The following is a 19,182-nucleotide window of genomic DNA, read 5'->3' as shown; positions in this document are numbered from 1 at the left end:
AAGCAGGTAGTGCTGTGACAGACCACATTGTGCCAAATCATCGTTAATTTGTCTTCTTACATTGGAAGACAATCTAACCAGTAAAGTGAGATGATATTCCCCAATCTAAAACAACAAAGTGCTAATTCAGCTCCCAGGAAAATGCAGCTAAATTCTAGTCATATTAGAACAGGGGTGGGCAATTACGATAATTTTATAGACATGGCTGGCTCTGGAATTCTAGGAGTTGAAGTCCACAGGTTGTAAAGTTGCCATGCTTGCTCACCCTTGTGTTAGAACATTGGAAACTGAATAAAGGACTTGCAGCAAAAGTTTCAACAATATTGGTTGGAGGGCTTCTAAATTAGGGGACGTTCATATAAACATATCAGCTTTATTGTGCTAGAAATTCTGCAATGGAATTTCTGTTAATCATGCTAGCATGCTTCTATGAGACAATTCCAGAAGCTTAGAGAAGCACATAGCAGAAAAACAGTGATGTTTCTAAAATGATGTATCCTGCCTTTATATAACCTTTTTTTATTTCCTGTGATTTGTTAGATTTATATCTCACTGTTTGTTCAAGAGTCCAAGGTATTTACACAGTTTCCAGCGCATAACTACTCTGGCCCAAAGTTAATCAAGGAGCTTTGGTGGTTAAGACAGATTTGAACTTGGATTGCTCCCTTCCTCAGCCAATACTTTAACCATTACCACACACTGTCTGTTTTTTGTCTTTCTCTCCATCAGTAAAGGCGGGATATGTCAAGATTTCTCGCAATAACAATTAATGTTAATCTCACACCACTATGGAGATAACACCTTCTGATTTTTACACTACTTTTTGGAATGGTCTGAAAAGCTTCAAAAATCTTTCAAGCAATCACCAGCTATTAGTGTTCTCATAAAATCTGTGGTTTGTTGGCACTATAGGTGTCTTTTCCTGGACTCAGTAAATTTAATTAGGCACCACAATACTGCACAATGATTTTTTTTCAGAGCCAGTTAACAACCAATCCTTAACATTTGTTTTTTCTGCTGTCCCTCCTATGACATCTGGGTAATATCATTTGAATGTATTTGACATTTTGCATGAATGCTTTTGGCAGGCTTAACTGATGCTACTTTCCTTATTTCAAATGGTTGCTGATCAACCATTGATATATAGTCTCTATATAGTCATTAAACAAGGATTATATAGTGACATTTTTAAAAAAGCTATTTACCTCATTTCATTTCTTTTTCCCAATTTCTTAACAAATAGGACTCTATTATTTTGACTACAAAGAAATGGGTTTTTACTTCCATGAAGTTAATTTATCCATTTCTACCAGATAAATTATTCTTAGGACTATAGTGGCTTTAATCATCAGATTTTCAATTCTGTAACTGGCTTTTTTATTTTAACATCTATATTCTTTTGGAATGAAAATATTTTCCTTTTGGGGCCTATTTGCTGCTGCTTCTGCTGCTACTACTACTGTTGTTGTTGTCATTGTTATTATTATTATACCTTTATTCATTAAACATGAAACTCAGCCAACTGAACATTTATACCTGGTATCGACCAAGTATCTTCTTAAAATGCATGATGTTCCAAGTAGTGCAGTTTTGTGCAGTTTCGCTGGTGTTATTGCAGGAAGCTGTAATTTCTTGATGTATTTTATAAAATTCTTGGACATGGTGCCAAGTACTCCAATGACAATGAGTATCACTGTCACATGCTTCATCCATAATCGCGTAGTTTCAATGGCCAGGTCACAATATTTCGTTATTTTTTCTAGTTCTTTTGCTTCGACTCTGGCAGTCTCCTGGTATAGCAATATCAATAAATTGTACCCTTCACTTTTCAACAATTGTAATATCTGGCCTGTTATGTTCATTATTATTGTTGTTGTTGTTGTTGTTGTTGTTGTTGTTATCATCATCATCTTTTATTCATTAAATATGAAACTCAGTGAACTGAACATTTAAAAATGTATCACAAATATCATTGACTGGTGCTGATGGTTGATATATTATTATTATTATTATTATTATTATTATTATTATTATTATTATTATTATTATTATTATTATTATTATTATTATTATTATTATTATTGCATCAACAGAATTGTATCACAGCGGCCAGTTGTTTCGCCGGATTTGGCATTAATTACTAGTTGGGCTCCACCCAGGGGCCTAGGACGTCGTAACGTATTTTCGTAATATGTGTGCGGATCCAAGCAGTGCGGCCTTTTGCATTTGACTGATGGTGATTTTGTCAATTTTTAACTGTTTTAAATGTAATTCCAGTGCTTTTGGAATAGCACCCAGTGTGCCGATTACCACTGGAATTACCACTGCTGGTTTGTGCCATAATCGTTGGATTTCGATTTTTAAGTCCTGGTATTTCGCGATTTTTTCATATTCCTTCTCGGCGACCCTGCTATCACCTGGTATTGCGATGTCTATGATTGTAACCTTATTTTTCTCAACCAGTGTGATGTCTGGTGTATTATGCGCCAGTATTTTATCCGTTTGTATGCGAAAATCCCACAAGATCTTGACCATCTGACCCTCGACGACTTTTTCAGGCTTATGTTCCCACCAGTTTGTTGCTGTTTTAATATTATAATTTTTGCACAAATTCCAGTGGATCATTTGTGCCACTGAATTGTGCCGCATTTTATAGTCAGTTCTGCGCGATTTTTTTACAGCAGCTGAGTATGTGGTCAACAGTTTCATCAACTTCTTTGCAGAGTCTGCATTTGGCATCATCAGAGGATTTTTCGATTTTGACCTTAATGGCATTTGTGCGGATAGCTTGTTCTTGCGCAGCCAGGATTAGTGACTCTGTTTCTTTCTTTAATGTACCTGTTGTTAACCATAACCAAGTTTTTTTACTGTCCACTTTATCTTTTATTTTTTCAGAAATTGACCATGTAATGATTTGTTCTGCCAACTCTCCATTCTTGATTTTATCACATCTTTTCTGTATTCTTGTTTCGTCTGTTGGGCCTTCAATAGATTTTTGTTCTTTACTTCGATTAATAGATGTTCTTGACTTTCTTTTAAATAATCTGCCAGTGCATGTTTTTCTTCTTCAACTATTTGCTTCACTTGTAATAATCCTCTGCCACCTGATTTTTGGGGCAGGTATAGTCTATCAGTGTCACCGCGTGGATGTAAACTGTAGTGCATTGTCATTAGTTTCCTGGTTTTTCGGTCCAAAATGTCCAAATCAGCTTGTGTCCAGTTAACTATACCAGCTGTGTATCTTATAACTGGTATTGCCCAGGTATTTATGGCCTTGATTGTATTTCCACCATTTAATTTAGATTTCAAAATTTTCCTAACTCTGTTGGTGTACTCTCTCCTGACAATAGTTTTTACTTCTCCATGTTTGATGTTATCCAACTGCAAAATGCCTAAGTATTTGTAGGCTTCATTTTTGTTGCATTTAATTAGTTGGCCATTGGGCATTTCAATTCCCTCACATGTAGTTATTTTGCCCCTTTTTATGGATACAATGGCGCATTTTTCCATGCCAAACTGCATTGAAATATCGGTGCTGAATACTCGGACTGTGTTTGTCAATGATTGGATTTCTATTTCTGACATTCCATAGAGTTTCAAATCATCCATATATAATAAATGTGAAATTTTTTCAGCTTTTTTGGCTGTTTGGTAGCCTAATTTCATTTTTTTTAAGATTACTGATAGTGGGATCATCGCGATGATGAAGAGAAGAGGTGAAAGTGAATCACCCTGGAAAATTCCTCGCTTGATATTAACCATTCTGTAGTTCTCATTCCCTACTGCCAACTCAGTTCTCCATTGTTTCATCGCCTTTTCAGTGAAGGACGTAATATTTTTGCTAATGCCAGTTGTTTCTAAGCATTTTATGATCCAACTATGTGGCAATGAGTCGAATGCTTTTTTATAATCAATCCAGACCATATTCAAGTTCGTTTTTCTTTTCTTACAATTTTCTAATATCATTTTATCAATTAGGAGCTGATCTTTTGTGCCCCTACTCCTTCTTTTGTTGCCTTTTTGCTCTACTGGCAAGATGTTGTTTGTTTCCAAATAATCCATAATGTTATCTGCAATAATGCCTGTGAGTAATTTAAAGGTTGTTGGCAAGCATGTTATTGGTCTGTAGTTTTCAGGTATTGTTCCTTTAGTTTCATCTTTCTGAATCAAGTATGTTTTTCCAGTTGTCAACCATTCATCAATTTGACCATTTTGTAAAATTTCATTCAGTTGCCTGGCCAACATTGCATGTAAACTGGTCAGATATTTGAGCCAGAAACCATGTAATTGGTCATTTCCAGGTGATGTCCAATTCTTTACTTTTTTTACTTGATTTTTGACCATCTCAGTTGTTATTTCTAATACTTGCATTTGTTTATTACCAATGCTTTCCTCAAAGTCATGTATCCACTTTGCTTCCTTATTGTAGTCCTTTGCATTTTCCCACAATTCTTTCCAGAATTCAGCTGTGGCCTGCTTTTCTGGTTTTTCACTTTTGGTGTCACCATTCACATTAAGACTTTGATAAAAACGCCGTTGGTCTGATCGAAATTGCTGATTTTGTTTATACTGGATGATTCGTGCCTCATATCTTTCAATTTTCCTAGCTGTTGCTGTTATCTGCTGTTTTACAATCTCTACAGCTTCATTAATGTTTCTTGTATCCAATCTATACCTTCTGATTAGCTGATCTATAATTTTGTTGTTTTTAAGCCGTTGCTCACGCATATTCTTCAAGTTGCTAGCATCTGTCCTTAATTTTTTGACTTTTTGTTCTAATCGGATTTTCCACTTTGGCTTTGATGCTTTTTCCATTGTGTGATTAGGTACTTTGATTTTAATGCCTAGTTCATTAGTGACTATTACAGCTGCACTGTACATTAACTGGTTCGTTTCCAAGATGGATCCCGGTTCAATTGTTGAAAGCACTGCATTAACCATTTTCATGATAGGACCCAAAATTTTCTTAGGGACAGTTTTTAATGATGGTAAACGTTGCCTTTCCTCCCTAGCCAGAAAATGCTCCATGATCTTGTCCTTCAGTTCATTTTGTTTTTGAGTTGGTTCATCAGTTGGTTCACTGGTAACTAGTTCTGGTGGTAGTGTTGTTATTTCCTCTCCGGCAGCTTCCTCTGGGAGTTCTCCTATGATTTCTTTAGTTGTGTCGTGAGTATCAGTTATTTCCTCTTGTGATGTTGTTGTTGTTGTTTTGCAATTTGCCTGAATTTCCTCAAGTTCAACTTCGCTAAACACTTTATTCCGTATAATAAATCGCCTTTGATCTGCTAGTCGTTGTTCACTAACATTTGAATCTGGATATTGTTGTTTCCATAAATCATACATTCGCTTTAAATAGCCTCTTTTTTTTGGCTCTGAGTTGTAGTAACAGGCCATTATGGCACGATTTTCATCTGCACTATATTTCTGTCGTTTTGTTGGCTGGTCCACTTGTAGCCCACTTGTCGACGGATGCCCAGGGACCTCAACATCCGCCGCGGCCCTTGTTAACCCGTGCGACGACCGATGCGGTATAGAATTTTTCTTCGTTTCTTTCACCATGTTGTATGAGTTGGCGAGTTTTTTTTATGGGGCCAGGTTGCCAACCTGACCCCAACCCTCCTCCTTTCTCATCCGGGCTTGGGACTGGCAACAGCGGAGTATTATTATTATTATTATTATTATTATTATTATTATTATTATTATTATTATTATTATTATTATTATTATTATTATAATACTTTATTCATTAAACATGAAACTCAGCCAACTGAACATTCAAAAATGCATCACAAATACCATTGACTGGTGCTAATGGTTGATATGGTTTGCTAGCAGCGTCCTAGGTATCAACCAAGTACCTTCTTAAAATATAAGATGTTCCAAGTAGCGCAGTTTTTTGCAGTCCTGCTGGTGTTATTGCAGGAAGCTGCAATTTGTTGATATATCTTATAAAATTCTTGGACATGGTGCCAAGTGCCCCGATGACAATGGGTATCACTGTTACATGCTTCATCCATAGCCGTGTAGTTTTGATGGCCAGGTCACGATATTTCATTATCTTTCCTAGTTCTTTTTCTTCGACTCTGGCATCTCCAGGAACAGTGATATCAATAAACTGAATACTTCGGCCCTCTACAACCGTGATATCTGGCGTGTTGTGCTCCAAATGACAATTCCGTTTGTATTCGAAAGTCCCACAATATCTTCACCTTCTCATTTTCAATAACTTTTTCCACTTTATGTTCTCATGAGTTTCTGGATACAGGAAAATCATATTTTTTTACATAATGACCAGTGGATTAATTTAGCAACTCGGTTGTGTCTAGCTTTGTAATCAGTTTGTGCGATTTTGCTGCATTCACATATTAAATGTGAAACAGTTTCGACTTTGTTATTGCAAAATCGGCAGTTTGGGTTGTCAGTGGATTTTTGTACCTTCACTTTCATGGCATTAGTTTGTAGTGCTTGTTCTTGAGCAGCCAGTATTAAATCTTCCATTTCTTTCTTGATGGTTCCCATCTTAAGCCATGTCCATGTCAAGTTGTCATCACATTTTTCTTCAATGTTTTTCAAGTGCTGTCCATGCAAAGCTTTGGTTTTCCATCTATTTAATCTGTCATCCAGCTGTTTTTCCTTATATTCTGTCTTTGTTTCTGTTGTTTTTATGCTGTTCTCATTTTTCACAGCCTGCAGCAATTTTTCTTTACTTTGGTTCACATAATCATTCAAACTTCATTTTTCTTCTTCTACAGTTTGATGGATTTGCAATAGCCCCCTGACCCCTATTTTTCTTGACAGGTACAACCTGTCGATGTCACTTCATGGATGTAAAGCATGGTACATATTCAAAAGTTTGCATGTTTTCCGGTCCAAGTTTTCCAGTTTAGCCAAAGTCCAGTTGATGATTCCAGCTGAGTAGCATATCACTGGAACTGCCCATGTATTAATGGCTTTAATTATGTTTCCAGCATTCATCTTTGATTTTAATATTTTGCAGGGCCTCCTGATGTATTCCTTTTGCGTTGACTCTTTCACTTTTCCATTCAAGATGTTATCTGCTTCCAATATTCCTAGGTACTTGTAACCATCATCCTTTGCTAATGCTTTCACTATATTTCCATTTCCCAGTTCTATTCCTCCTGTTTTTTCCATTTTTCCTCGCTGCATGGATAATATAGCACATTTTTCAAGTCCAAAGTTCATTTTGATGTCACTGCTGAACAGTTGAACTGTGATGAGTATTGATTTAAGTTCAGTGGGGCTTTTCACATACATTTTAAAGTCATCCATGTATAATAGATGGTTTACCTTGCCATGTTGGCTTGAGATTTGGTATCCCAGTTTTGTGTTTCATAGGCAGTTCCGAGTAAGGTCGTTTTTTTGCAAAGTCAGAATGTTCAGGTCTGATAAGTCCAAAATGTCCATGTATCTAGGCAACCCTTTGGGTATTGCTCCAAGGGCTCTTATTATTATTGGTACAATCATTGATTTCTTCCTCCACAATCGCTCAACTTCAATTTGCAAATAGTGGTATTTCATTATTTTTTTCTAGTTGTTTCTCTTCAATTTGTGTATCACCTGGTATTGCAATATCAATGAACCAGACTTTTTTCTTTTCCACAATAGTGATGTTAGGTCTGTTGTGGGCCAGATGTCTGTCTATTTGGATTCAAAAGTCCCACAGGATCTTGACATGTTCATTTCTCAAGAACTTTGTCAATTTGGTGTTGTTCCCAGTAATTTTAGCTGCATTCGAACCCAAACTTTTGGCAAAGCTTCCAATGTATGGTTTTGGCAACTTATTATTGATAATTGCACAGTCACCCAGATGTTCAGACTGGGTTTGGCATTTTGTCTATCTATCGAGTCTTTACCAAGGACCTGGGATAAGCAGATGTGGATGTTTGATTCTGTTACAGGTATCATCGCAGGATGGAAGCTGTTCTCAGTAAAGCTGCCTTTTGTAATTGTCTGATGGCAAATTTGTCAATTTGGCTTATTGTTGTTGTTGTTGTTGTTGTTAATCATTGCACAGTCAGCCAGATGTTCAGATTTTTCTCTAACTATTGAGTCCTTACCTTGGTAAGGATAGGAAAATCTGGATATTTGACAGTGTTACAGATATCATTGCAGGATGGAAGCGATTTGCACAAAACCATCACCTTTCCCTCCTGCCCCCAGTCCGCAAAGCCAGAAAGGTCGGGGAACTCTAGTTCAAGTGCTATTGCTGTTAAATGTCACGTTGCTGACTGTAATTACAATATGGGTTTTTGTCTCTTTTTTGTATGAATTCCTTTTCTATGAGGTTTTTGTCATATGTATTTTAATCGCTATAATATGTCTAGGTTTTTCTTTCTTCATAATATCATTTTTTCTGTTGATGCTGTCCTTATATATTTTGCCATTAGAAAATAAAATTAAGGTCTTTTGAAATTATCTACATAGTTTGACACTAGCAAATTACATTGAGGAAGGTACTTCGGAAGAAAGATAACTGAAGTGAACCGAGAGTTTCTGTTTGTGTGAAAAGTAAAAGAGAACAGGCAGGGATGTGTTATTAATGGAGTGCTCAGCAACGATATGATGCAATCTTTATCAAACTTTTTTCTTCCCATTCCCATAATCCAGTGGTGTTTAGCTAGGGAAACTTTACAACCTGTGGACTTCAATTCCCAGAATTCCATGCTGGCTCAGGAATTCTGGGACTTGAAGTCCAGAGCTCATAAAATTACCATAGTTGTCCACTCTTGCAATTTATGTAGCGTTTCCAGTACAATTTGATTCCTTCAACAACAACAGCATGATGGTAGCAATTGGCCCAAAGTATGCTGTGTCTTGAGGGTAGTTTTGAACCAGGTCTCTTAAATCCTAATCCAGCGCCTTAACTATTAAGCCCCTCAAGGAATATGTAAAATAGCCCTTCCTAGGGCTTCATCCTGGTTTTTGTCAGAAGTAAACTCTGGCAACAAATGGGGAATTATAATAACCCCAATCAATTTTGCTTTCTATAAACTGGGTCTCAAATTATTAAAATGTCATCGCCTGTTTGATAATTTCAATAAAATTGTTAGAGACACATGATTCTTTCTAGCATGATTTCATACAAAAGCATTTTAAAGGTTTTAATGTGTTATTGAGAATTTATAAAGATTAACATTAGGCATAGAATCATAAACTGTGACTGGATTAAAATGGAATACAATTATTATCACAGTCCTTTCCTACTACTGTATGGCTCCAAGGTGCTAAGGCACCCTCATGTATTGTAGATCCAAAACGAAAGTCTCTAAGAATACGGGTTATTGTGAGGGGTATTTTTTTCTCTTAAGTTTTTTAAAATTAAAATTTCCTAATTGGTGCATAAAATATGTTGCAAAGCAAGTCTGCAGCTTCTTCATTTCTGCATTCTGAAATATTTTTTCCTGTATGAAAGCTATTCATAAGGTTGGTTTTATTCCTGAATATCTAGTAAATAAGCTTATACTTCTGCTATATTCTGACGTTATACCAATCTTCTTGTGTTTTAATTTCAGACATAACATTTTTGTCTCTGATTGCATTGAAAAACAGAAGAAACAGATAATGTTAGAAAACTTGGGAGGCAAGTGCATTATCCCAGCTTCAGGTAAGACAGGAGAACTGATTTTGTGAAAAGCTTGCAGTTTTTCTCTACACACCAACAATAGTATATGTATATTATAACTGAAAATATATCTATTTACTCTGTTAAACAAGTACGTACATTTGAATTTATGGAACTCTTGGAAAAAACCCATCTTCTCAGGTTCTATTTTTGAGGAAGGAACAGGAAGCCCACCCACCATTCTACCATTTTGTGTATCAATTTTTTGTATGCTTGTGTGTCTCCATGTATTGAAAAATATTTTGTGATTGTAAAAATGAAAAGAGATAAAAATACGGTTTGAATGATATCGTCTATCAGTAATTCATTTCAATCTAATTACCAAGTTATACTTTTTATTTATTCAAACAATATATTACTACACTGTTCCCTTCAGGAATAAGCAACAACTATAATGAGCATAGAAAAAGAGTAAGATATAATCAGCGGGGAAAAATTAAAGGCAAGACATAAGAAAAAGGAAGGTAGCTAAATCTATTTTAAACCAAATTCATTCACTGTTCTTCTCCCCATCTTGCAAATCATCCCTGTATCCCCAACCTCCATATATCACATCATATATTGCCTTCTCTTTCGCTCTCTTTTCCTTAGGTTCTCATCAGCTTTATCCAACTGCAAATTCTTAACCTTGTCCTTCCTTCTAAATCAGTGTTTCTCAAACTTGGCGACTTTAAGTCCTGTGGACTTCAACTCCCAGAATTCCCCAGCCAGCTATGCTGGCTGGGGGATTCTGGGAGTTGAAGTCCACAGGACTTAAAGTCGCCAAGTTTGAGAAACACTGTTCTAAATAATGTTCTCTTCTTCCATAAATTTATTTCATGATATGATCCTAATTCACTCTCTCCACCTAATCAAATCACCTCAACATATTTATTTTAATAATTCCTGTTTAATAATATGTAAATACTACTGGCATCTTAAGCCAAAATGTTAACTATGGAGTTCATGGTTTTACTATACTACAGGTAGTCCTCAACTTAAGACCACAATTGCATCCAAAATTTATGTTGCTAAGTGAGAAATTTGTTAAGGGAGTTTTGCCCCATTTTAAGACTTTTCTTGCCACATTTGTTAAGTAAATCACTGCAGTTGTTAAATTAGTAACATGGCTGTTAAGTGAATATGGCTTCCCCATTGACTTTGCTTGTCATAAGATCACAAGAGGTGATCACTTAACCCCTGGACACTACAAATGTCATAAATGTGAGTCAGTTGTCAAGCATCTAAATGTAAATCATGTGACCATGGGGATGCTGCAATAGTCATAAATGTGAAAAATGGTCATAGGTCACTTTTTCAGTGCTTTTGTAACTTCAAACAGTCACTAAAAGAACTGTTGTAAGTCAAGGACTACATGTAAATCAAGAAGAGCAAGAATATCATGCTCTTTGTCCTATTTTATACCATATACCCGTGATGGCGAACCTATGGCACGCGTGCCACAAGTGGCACGCGGAGCCATTTGTCAGGGCATGCGCGCGCTGGCCAGCTGAGTTCACCTTTTTAAAAGAGGCTTTATTAGGAGCCTGGGGAGGGCGAAAAGAGCCCCCCTTGCCCCCCCGGAGGCTTCAGGGACCGTCCGAGGCTTCCCTGATGCCTTCGGAGCGCTTAAAACGACCCTCCGAGCAACCCGGAAGTTACTTCCGGTTTGCTCGGAGGGTGGTTTTAAGCACTCCGAAGGCTTCAGGGAAGCCTCTGGACAGTCCCTGAAGCCTCCGGAGGGCCTCCGGGGGGTCGGGGGAGGCTCTTTTCGCCCTCCCCAGGCTCCTATAAAACCCCTGGAGCATGGGGAGGGCAAAAAAATGTAAAAATGGGGGTGGGGTCGTGCGTTTTGCACGCATGCGCACTGGGGTGATCGCGCGTTGCATTATGGGTGCGGCACGCCTGCACTCGACCCCCCTGCGCTCCCCCCACTTGTGGCACACGAGCCAAAAAAGGTTCGCCATCACTGCCATATACGGTACCTATGACATTTTATTTAGGTGCAATTCAATAATGCATTTTTCATCTAGTGTGCTCAGGGTAACCAACAGCAACTGTGAAAACAATACTGTGATCATTGAAAAACAAAGCTTTACAATGATAGATGTAAAAGCAGCAATATAATGAAAATAAAATCATGATATCTGTGGAATATAAATTCATTTGAGAAAGAAAGTTACTATTTATTATCTGACCATTACTCTTTGTATAGGAACCCAGCCCTAGCTCTACATGAATCCATGTTGCAGAATTTCTGCAAGAAATAGATTAAACAGGGAATAGATTAAACAGAGAGATTCAAGGGGAGATACCTTTCAAAAATCATGCTGTAAAACTATTACCCACTTTGAGCTGAGCAAGAAAAGAAATGGCCCATGTTTATTTCGTTTCTTTATTTGTTAAATTTATTTGCCACTTATCTCACTGTAGTGATACTGTAGACGGATTATAATCATATAAAGGAAGAAAACTGACAGGCATGTAAAACATAAATAAAATAATAGAATAATAAAATAAAGGAACACAATGAGATTAAATACATCAATATGATAACCAAAAAGATGAGTGGGTGGAGAGCGGAGAGCAAGAATCGGGAGGGGGAGTCTGCCATCAATCTAGCAGCATGTCCTGTGTGGAACTCTCCCATTTGATCCTGAGGCTGATCATCAGAACCAGGTCTTCAGCTCTTGTATTAAGATAGAGGGTGAGGTTAATAGCCATTTGCAACTTGTTAGGCCAAATGTCACTTCCAGGGATTTCCGTGGGTGTGGTGAGATGGGTCAACATGTCAACATGAAAGCTACTTCAAATGACATGACAACAGTGTTAGGGATCACATGATATCAGCATTCCAGTATTTGAGAGGTTACCACAAAGAGGAGGAGGTCAACGTATTTATCAAAGCACCTGTAGGCAGGCAAGAAACAATGGATCCAAACTAATCAAGGAAAGAAGCAACGTGGCATTTAGTAGATGCTTCCTAACAGTGGGGACAATTAACCAATTGCCATCAGAAGTTGTTGGTGCTTCATCACTGGAGGTTTTTAAGAAGAGACTGGACAGTCACTTGTTTGAAATGGTATAGGGCAGGGTGTCAAACTCACATTGTCACGGTGGCATCACATGATGCATTGGGATTTCAACCCCCCTTCGCTAAACCAGACATGGGCATGGTGTGGGCATGGGCAGCGCATGATGCATCTGGCCCCTGGGCCAGGAGTTTAACAGCCCTGATATAGGGTCTCCTGCATGAACACGGGATTGGACTAGAAGACCTCCAAGGTCCCTTCATATTAATCAGAATCTATTCTGATTATCAGCATATATTCTGATTAATTAATTAGTTAATTTAAAAAGGCATAACTACTGTTCTGATTTTTTTTTGACAACCACAAATGTCACTATTGGTTTCTAGGAACTCAGAAACCAACAGTTCTACTCCTACGATAGGACATATTGCAGAAATACAGATGTTATATGTTATCTCAGCCAAGTGCACAACTGAATGTCAATATAACTTTCTTTTACTGATGACTTTTTCTATGGCTGAAACTAAATATGAAGTAATAATTAGCCTTGCGAAGTCATTAGAATTCTTCCTGATGATTTTTAGTACTGCCCTAAGAATATAAAATAACGTATCGAAAATACAATAATGTTTCAATCTGGGGGAATCTGTTTTTTTTTTATTTATCTAATCATAGTCTGAAGACTGCAGAACATGTAGAACTGATCACTAGACCATGTGGCCATGGTTTTCATCTCTCTTTGGAGAGAATGTTGGGTTTTGGGCTACAGTTTTGTTTTATTTTATTTATTCCAAATAGTGCTATTATGTCTACCAATGTAATTATTAGGTGAGATATTTTATTTAAAAAGCAGCATATTATATCATCAAAACCTACTACTTCTTAATCAGATTTCAGTGTGATCATGGGGTCTTGGAAAGCCTACTTGGAAGTAGGGTGGAGGAATGCATATTAGTTTTTTAATAGTTATGTCACTTGGCTATAAATGCTAACATACAAACTTACTTCTCTGTAGGGTAAATCTTGCACATGCTACAAAAAGACCTCTCACGCACACACTCTCAACACAATTTAATGTGTTGTGTGTCTGTATGATTGTACAGTTACTATCATTCATGTATTCATGTTTTTAATTTTGTATTCTGCTATCTAGAAGCACCTTCAAAAGCAACTTCCGTGGGATATAAGAAGATGGAAAAAAACAAAAATGAAGAACACTGGGAAGACGAAGTCGAAGGTCTTGTTACGTGGTCTACAAATCTTGACCAAGCAAAATTAGATTAAGTAATAGTGTTCACTTCTGTTACTCTTTTAAAAAAGTATTATTTGTTGATATTCAAACATTGTCTGGGAAAAACCACATGCAGTTCCGTTGGAATATGACTATTACCATGTTTGCATTACAAAATGCCTTTGACAGCCTGAATTGCAGCTCCCAGAATATCCTATTTATAAAAGAGTCCAAATACAAGCAAGTCCATGGACGTTTATTCTAGTGTTAAACCTAAGATCGTTTTATCAAATGGATAGAAATTCATTTGCGTTTTGCACAAGCTGAATGTTATTCACGGTAGGCTAGATAGCGTAAATTGCTTTCCAACATATGAAGTAACTGTAGAGTTACATCATCTACTGACAAAACAATTCTGACGATATAGAAGAGAAGCATATAGCAGAAAGGTTTGTTGAAAGTCACAAAAGCTTCAAAAGAAAGATACTACACTCTCAGCAGGTCTTCCAGGAGCTCAGATCTCACATCATTGTTATTGGGGGGGGAGGGGGATTCCAGAAATGCAAGATACAAAAGAACGAGTAACTGAAAAAACAAAATATGTTGGCTTCGTGTGCAAAAAAGTCACATCACATCACAACTTTTCCTTTTTAGTTAATAAAATGCATTACATCACCGATGCAAATTGGCAAGAATGTCATTTCTGCACCAATATTCCAGAGAAACTGGCTAGTCCCTGTCCTGTAATCAGCGTCCAGCTCTATGGGCAGTAACATTTTTGACTTCTTTTTCAATTCTTATCTCCTTTTCTCTGCCTTCTGTGGGAAGCTTCTTTTGACAACAGTTCTTCCAGCCTAGTTTGCGCAAAACCAAATATGAATGGGCTGTGATCTAAGCCAGATTGCTGGCAACAATGGCACCATAAATATATAATTTTCAAAATGACTATGTGTATCTTCCTGCTTATTCCACTACTTGGACAGTGTCCTTGAGTGTGGCAAGCCAATAGTTAAACATTTTGAAGGAAATGATTATCAGAGTTCTGTCAATTCCAAGTAAAAAAAAGACCCCAAGAGCTGTTAATCATAAATTGGTTTTACACACAAAGAGGCCTATGAGCGGAACCAGGTGTTTCCATTTTGAACGAACATTTTTATAGGCACTATTTTATTGTGGGCTCTTTTTATGAGTCCTAGGATCATGAGGCTTAAAAAGGGTCCACAGACAGTATTGGATGTGGGAGGAACAAAGTGTCAAGCTGAGCAGAGCTCCATATGCACATATGGGATCACTCAGAAAACATATTCTTTGTTTTAAGAGTACTTCAACTGAACACTGTACAGGCAAGTAGCGACTTTATTAAATGAAGCTAACAACACGATCTATTGGGGACGGAGTTAATACAGGGGAAAAAATGGGCAAAGGCTATGGACTAATTTAGGCTTTCGTTGATTTCAAAACATATTGCCTCTCTAACTGACGAGCTTCACGCTAAAAGTGACAAACTAATCTTGGACAGAATTAGCGGAGATGCAGGCTTAAACCAGACAATGCTAGCATTGCAAAGATGTTTAATTGCCCTCCCTCCCCCCAAGGAAGAATGTGGTATTGCTAACCTTTTTTAATATGAGAAAATATTTCTTAATTCACAGCTGCCTCTATGGTAATAGAGCAGTGGCGCTAGTGCTGCTTGAAAACAGGAGAATGAGTTACATCCAACCTTATGCTAATGGACATCTGAAGTCTTTGGTGCGCTCGGCACTTTCTTGTGTGTAGACATTTCATTGCCCGACTAGATAACATTATGACATTTCAACAATGCAACCCTGAGCTTCCTATGCTTTCTTTTAATAGACATCTGCTACTCCTCCCTGCATGAGGTGACTTTCTGAAGCCAGTTGGGGAAGTTTGTGGGTATGATGCAGGATAAATCGTCATCATCACCACAGCCACAATTATCCGTTCCCATGACAAATGCTAATCCGATCCCATGACAAATGACTAGCAACAGATGGACATCAAAGTCTGGAACTCCTTATTTTTCTGATCCATATGAGAAACTCCTGACTGTATTCACCCCATGGCAAGCATATCAACCTGTCTTCCCAACCTCAAGTCCTGCTAAAGCTTACATAGTAATGAAAGAGACATGTATGCATACGAATTCAAAACTGGATATTTTTATGGCTAAATAATACCCAGAAATGATTTCCTATGTAAATTGGTGAAATCTAAAGCACTTCCATGATTTTGGGGCTTTATTTTAGTGACTTTGATTTCAGCAAGTACTCTTAAGCCGTGTGTCCTCCAGAAGGCGCCATTTCACTGCTTTATTGACATTTTAACTCTTGAAAAGCTCTTCCTGCACTCTTCTAATGAATAGATTTAAAGTAGCTAGTCTGAGCACATTCCAGCTGTTAGTTATCTATGCAGATTGAAACAAAAACCCAACCATTATTGATGCAAAAGACTACATAAATATGAGAATGTGTTGCTGAGCATGAAGGTATGAGAAAAAGCCTTTTTTTAAAAAAAAAAATCTGAACCTAATTCCTGGGAACAACATACTGGTAATAAATGTATGCACAGTACACATATAACCACTGTTGTTATACAAAACCACTTGTAATAAAATGTTAAGAACATTAAGTGAAATACACCAGTATAGTTTAGAAGTGTTCACAGAGGAAGCGCTTGGTATTAAAAGCATAATGGCATTGTTTTCCTCTAAAGGCGATCCTTCCTCCATTAAAGTCAAATATAAATCTTTCAGCAGTTTCAGCAGTTGCTTGTATCTTGTGAAAGTTAACAAGTTGTGCAGAAGAAAATGAAAATAAAGTATCTCAATGCTTATGCTATTTGATGAGCATGGTTCTTCCCTGGTTAGCCAGCTAGATTTGATGCCCAGTAAGAAAAAGATAGACTAGAAAGGCAAAAATAAAAGCAGTTTACAAGGAAAGGAATTAACTTAAGAGTGCAGATGAAAGTGTAAGAATGAGCCATAGGACTTCAACCCTTTGAATGTAATGGATCAGACATTTTTTTAAAAATTAAATTCATAAGAAATTCAATAGGATTAGAAAAACTATTGTTCCTCTATACTGCAAGACTTCATTCCCCTGGTACAGTTTATTCCTCACTGGGTGAAGTCAGACTGAGCTGCATTTTTGCCCACTGTGTAATATCTTTGACAGTTTTAAAGTTGGGAAATAGAATTATAAAATTCCTTGCTATCTCTCTTCTTTCTTTCTACATGAGGTATTTGTTCATAAGGCTGTATGGCAGAAATTGATGGCAGAACATGTTTACAATTACTTCTGCTTTATCTTAGAATTTTTCAGCTATTGATTTTAAAAACAAAACAAAACAAAACATTGAATTGTTTGAAAATGTGTGCATTTAAAGAAGAGAAACAACCCTGATATTTTTCACATGTCTTATTTAATGCCTACAACTGTTTTACTTTACTTTGTACTTTGTTGCTGAGATCTGCAAGAGCCATTCAGTCTGAGATTCTCTTCAATAAATGTTAGAGGACAACACCTATAAATTTGATCTCTTAAACCTTAGAAGCTTTTGTATATTCTTAGAATAAACTAGATCAAATTTCATCAACTGAATTAGTGGATAATCTCTCTAACAATTACAAGTACTGTAAACATTGGTCAGACTGCCCTATAGTAATTTAACTTCTTTTTAGTTAATTTAAAATTGATCATAATCAAATCCAGTGCCAGTATTGTTCCATTAACATTCCTGGAATAGCTAAAAATATCAATTAAAATATGTAGGAAATTCCCAGTGATTGTTCTTTTTTGCTTTTATTATTTCTACTTGGAATATACTTATAATCGAATAATTCAGTGCATCCCAATATACAGTCCACTAAAAAACAGCTGTATATTTTCTCATTCGTATGATTGTTGTGATATTTGTAAGATTTTTTTTAATAAGATCTAGCAACATTTCTGAGATTAACTTCAAAATTAACAGCAAAAAAATATTGATACATTTTAAACTTCTTATAGGCCTTTTCTATCTGCTTGTTTATTTTTTTCTTACTTTATTTTGTTAAAAATAAACCGAATCAGTTTAAAATCAACATTCAGAGATATATCATGCAAATTCCAAAATGCACATATTTACGTGTTAATGTAATAAAAATCACATCTATATCAGTTATCACTGCAATGAACATAATACTATTTATCTGTGACACATTTTTAATCAAAAAGCTCAATCAATTCCTTCACAAAGGCCACCTAGATTATTCTATCCTGATTGTAGAACTGGATTGGCTCCCTTTTGATTAGTTTTGTATGCATTTAAACAATTTTGTTCTGCCAGATAATGATGGTTTTAACCATCTGAGACCATCTGTCCTGTTTTACTTTTTATTGGAGGTTTTATATGTGTTATTGTCCTCTTCACATCCTAAGAACCAATATTATATCTTTATTTAAATATTACATCCATTACATTACATTACATTACATTACATTACATATTATATATAAACAATAAAGCTAAATGGTGTCTATTTCCAAGTTATTCATTTTCCCAAGAACCAGACCTTTTACAGGTAGTGCTCGATGTACGACCACAATTGAGCCCATTTCTGTTGTTAAGCAAGACAGTTATTAAATGAGTTTTTGCCCCATTTTATGACCTTTCTTGCCATAGTTGTTAAGTGAATCAGTGCAATTAAGTTAGTAACACGGTTGTTAAAGGAACAGGGCTTCCCCATTGACTTTGCTTCTCAGAAAGTTGCAAAAGATGATCACACGATCCCAGGACATTGCAACCATCCTAAATACATTCCAGCATCCGAATTTTGATCATGGGGATGTTACAGCAGTCATAAGTGTGAAATGAAGTCACAAGACACTTTTTTCAGTGCCGTTGTAAGTTCAAACAGTCACTAAATGAATGGTTGTAAATCGAGGACTACCTGTAGTTGGATTCTAAATAAGGCAGTAAGGCACACAAAATTTCAAGCAACATGGTTAATTCTTAGGGCTTCCTCGATGGCTACGGTATTTCATTTGTCATTATAGGATTCAGTGCTTAAGAATGCAGGTTAATACAAAAAGGCCAATAATCGTTCTCTAATCAAGATGAGCAACTAACATTAGTTTCCGTACGCATATAAATATGTAACATACAGTATGTAATAGAAGTGAGTACACCCCCTCACATTTTGTAAATATTTAAGTATATCTTTTCACGTGACAACACTGAAGAAATGAAGAGAGTGAGAGCGATAACACCAAATTTAACACACCTGCTTCCCCTTC

At 36.6% G+C, this 19,182-nt stretch overlaps 1 protein-coding gene across 3 annotated transcripts in view; it reads left to right on the top strand.

The window, feature by feature from the left end:
• UBE2U (ubiquitin conjugating enzyme E2 U) overlaps positions 1-16,409 on the top strand; it is a 38,488-nt gene extending 22,079 nt beyond the window's left edge. Inside the window, exons 9-11 of one of the 3 annotated variants that reach the window (XM_081948497.1) lie at positions 9,534-9,625; positions 13,808-13,938; positions 15,740-16,409. In XM_081948497.1, coding sequence (XP_081804623.1) covers positions 9,534-9,625; positions 13,808-13,938 — 223 coding nt within the window. In that variant the 3' untranslated portion in view covers positions 15,740-16,409. Of the gene's footprint in view, positions 1-9,533; positions 9,626-13,807; positions 15,500-15,537 lie in introns of those variants that run through there. The other 2 variants (XM_081948496.1, XM_081948498.1) reach the window with 2 other exon arrangements.
• Positions 16,410-19,182: the final 2,773 nt, after the last annotated feature.

The sequence above is a fragment of the Natrix helvetica genome, assembly GCF_964273705.1.
Source record: "Natrix helvetica genome assembly, chromosome: 3".
NCBI lineage: Eukaryota > Metazoa > Chordata > Lepidosauria > Squamata > Natricidae > Natrix > Natrix helvetica.
This window is presented reverse-complemented; position numbering and strand designations above follow the sequence as displayed.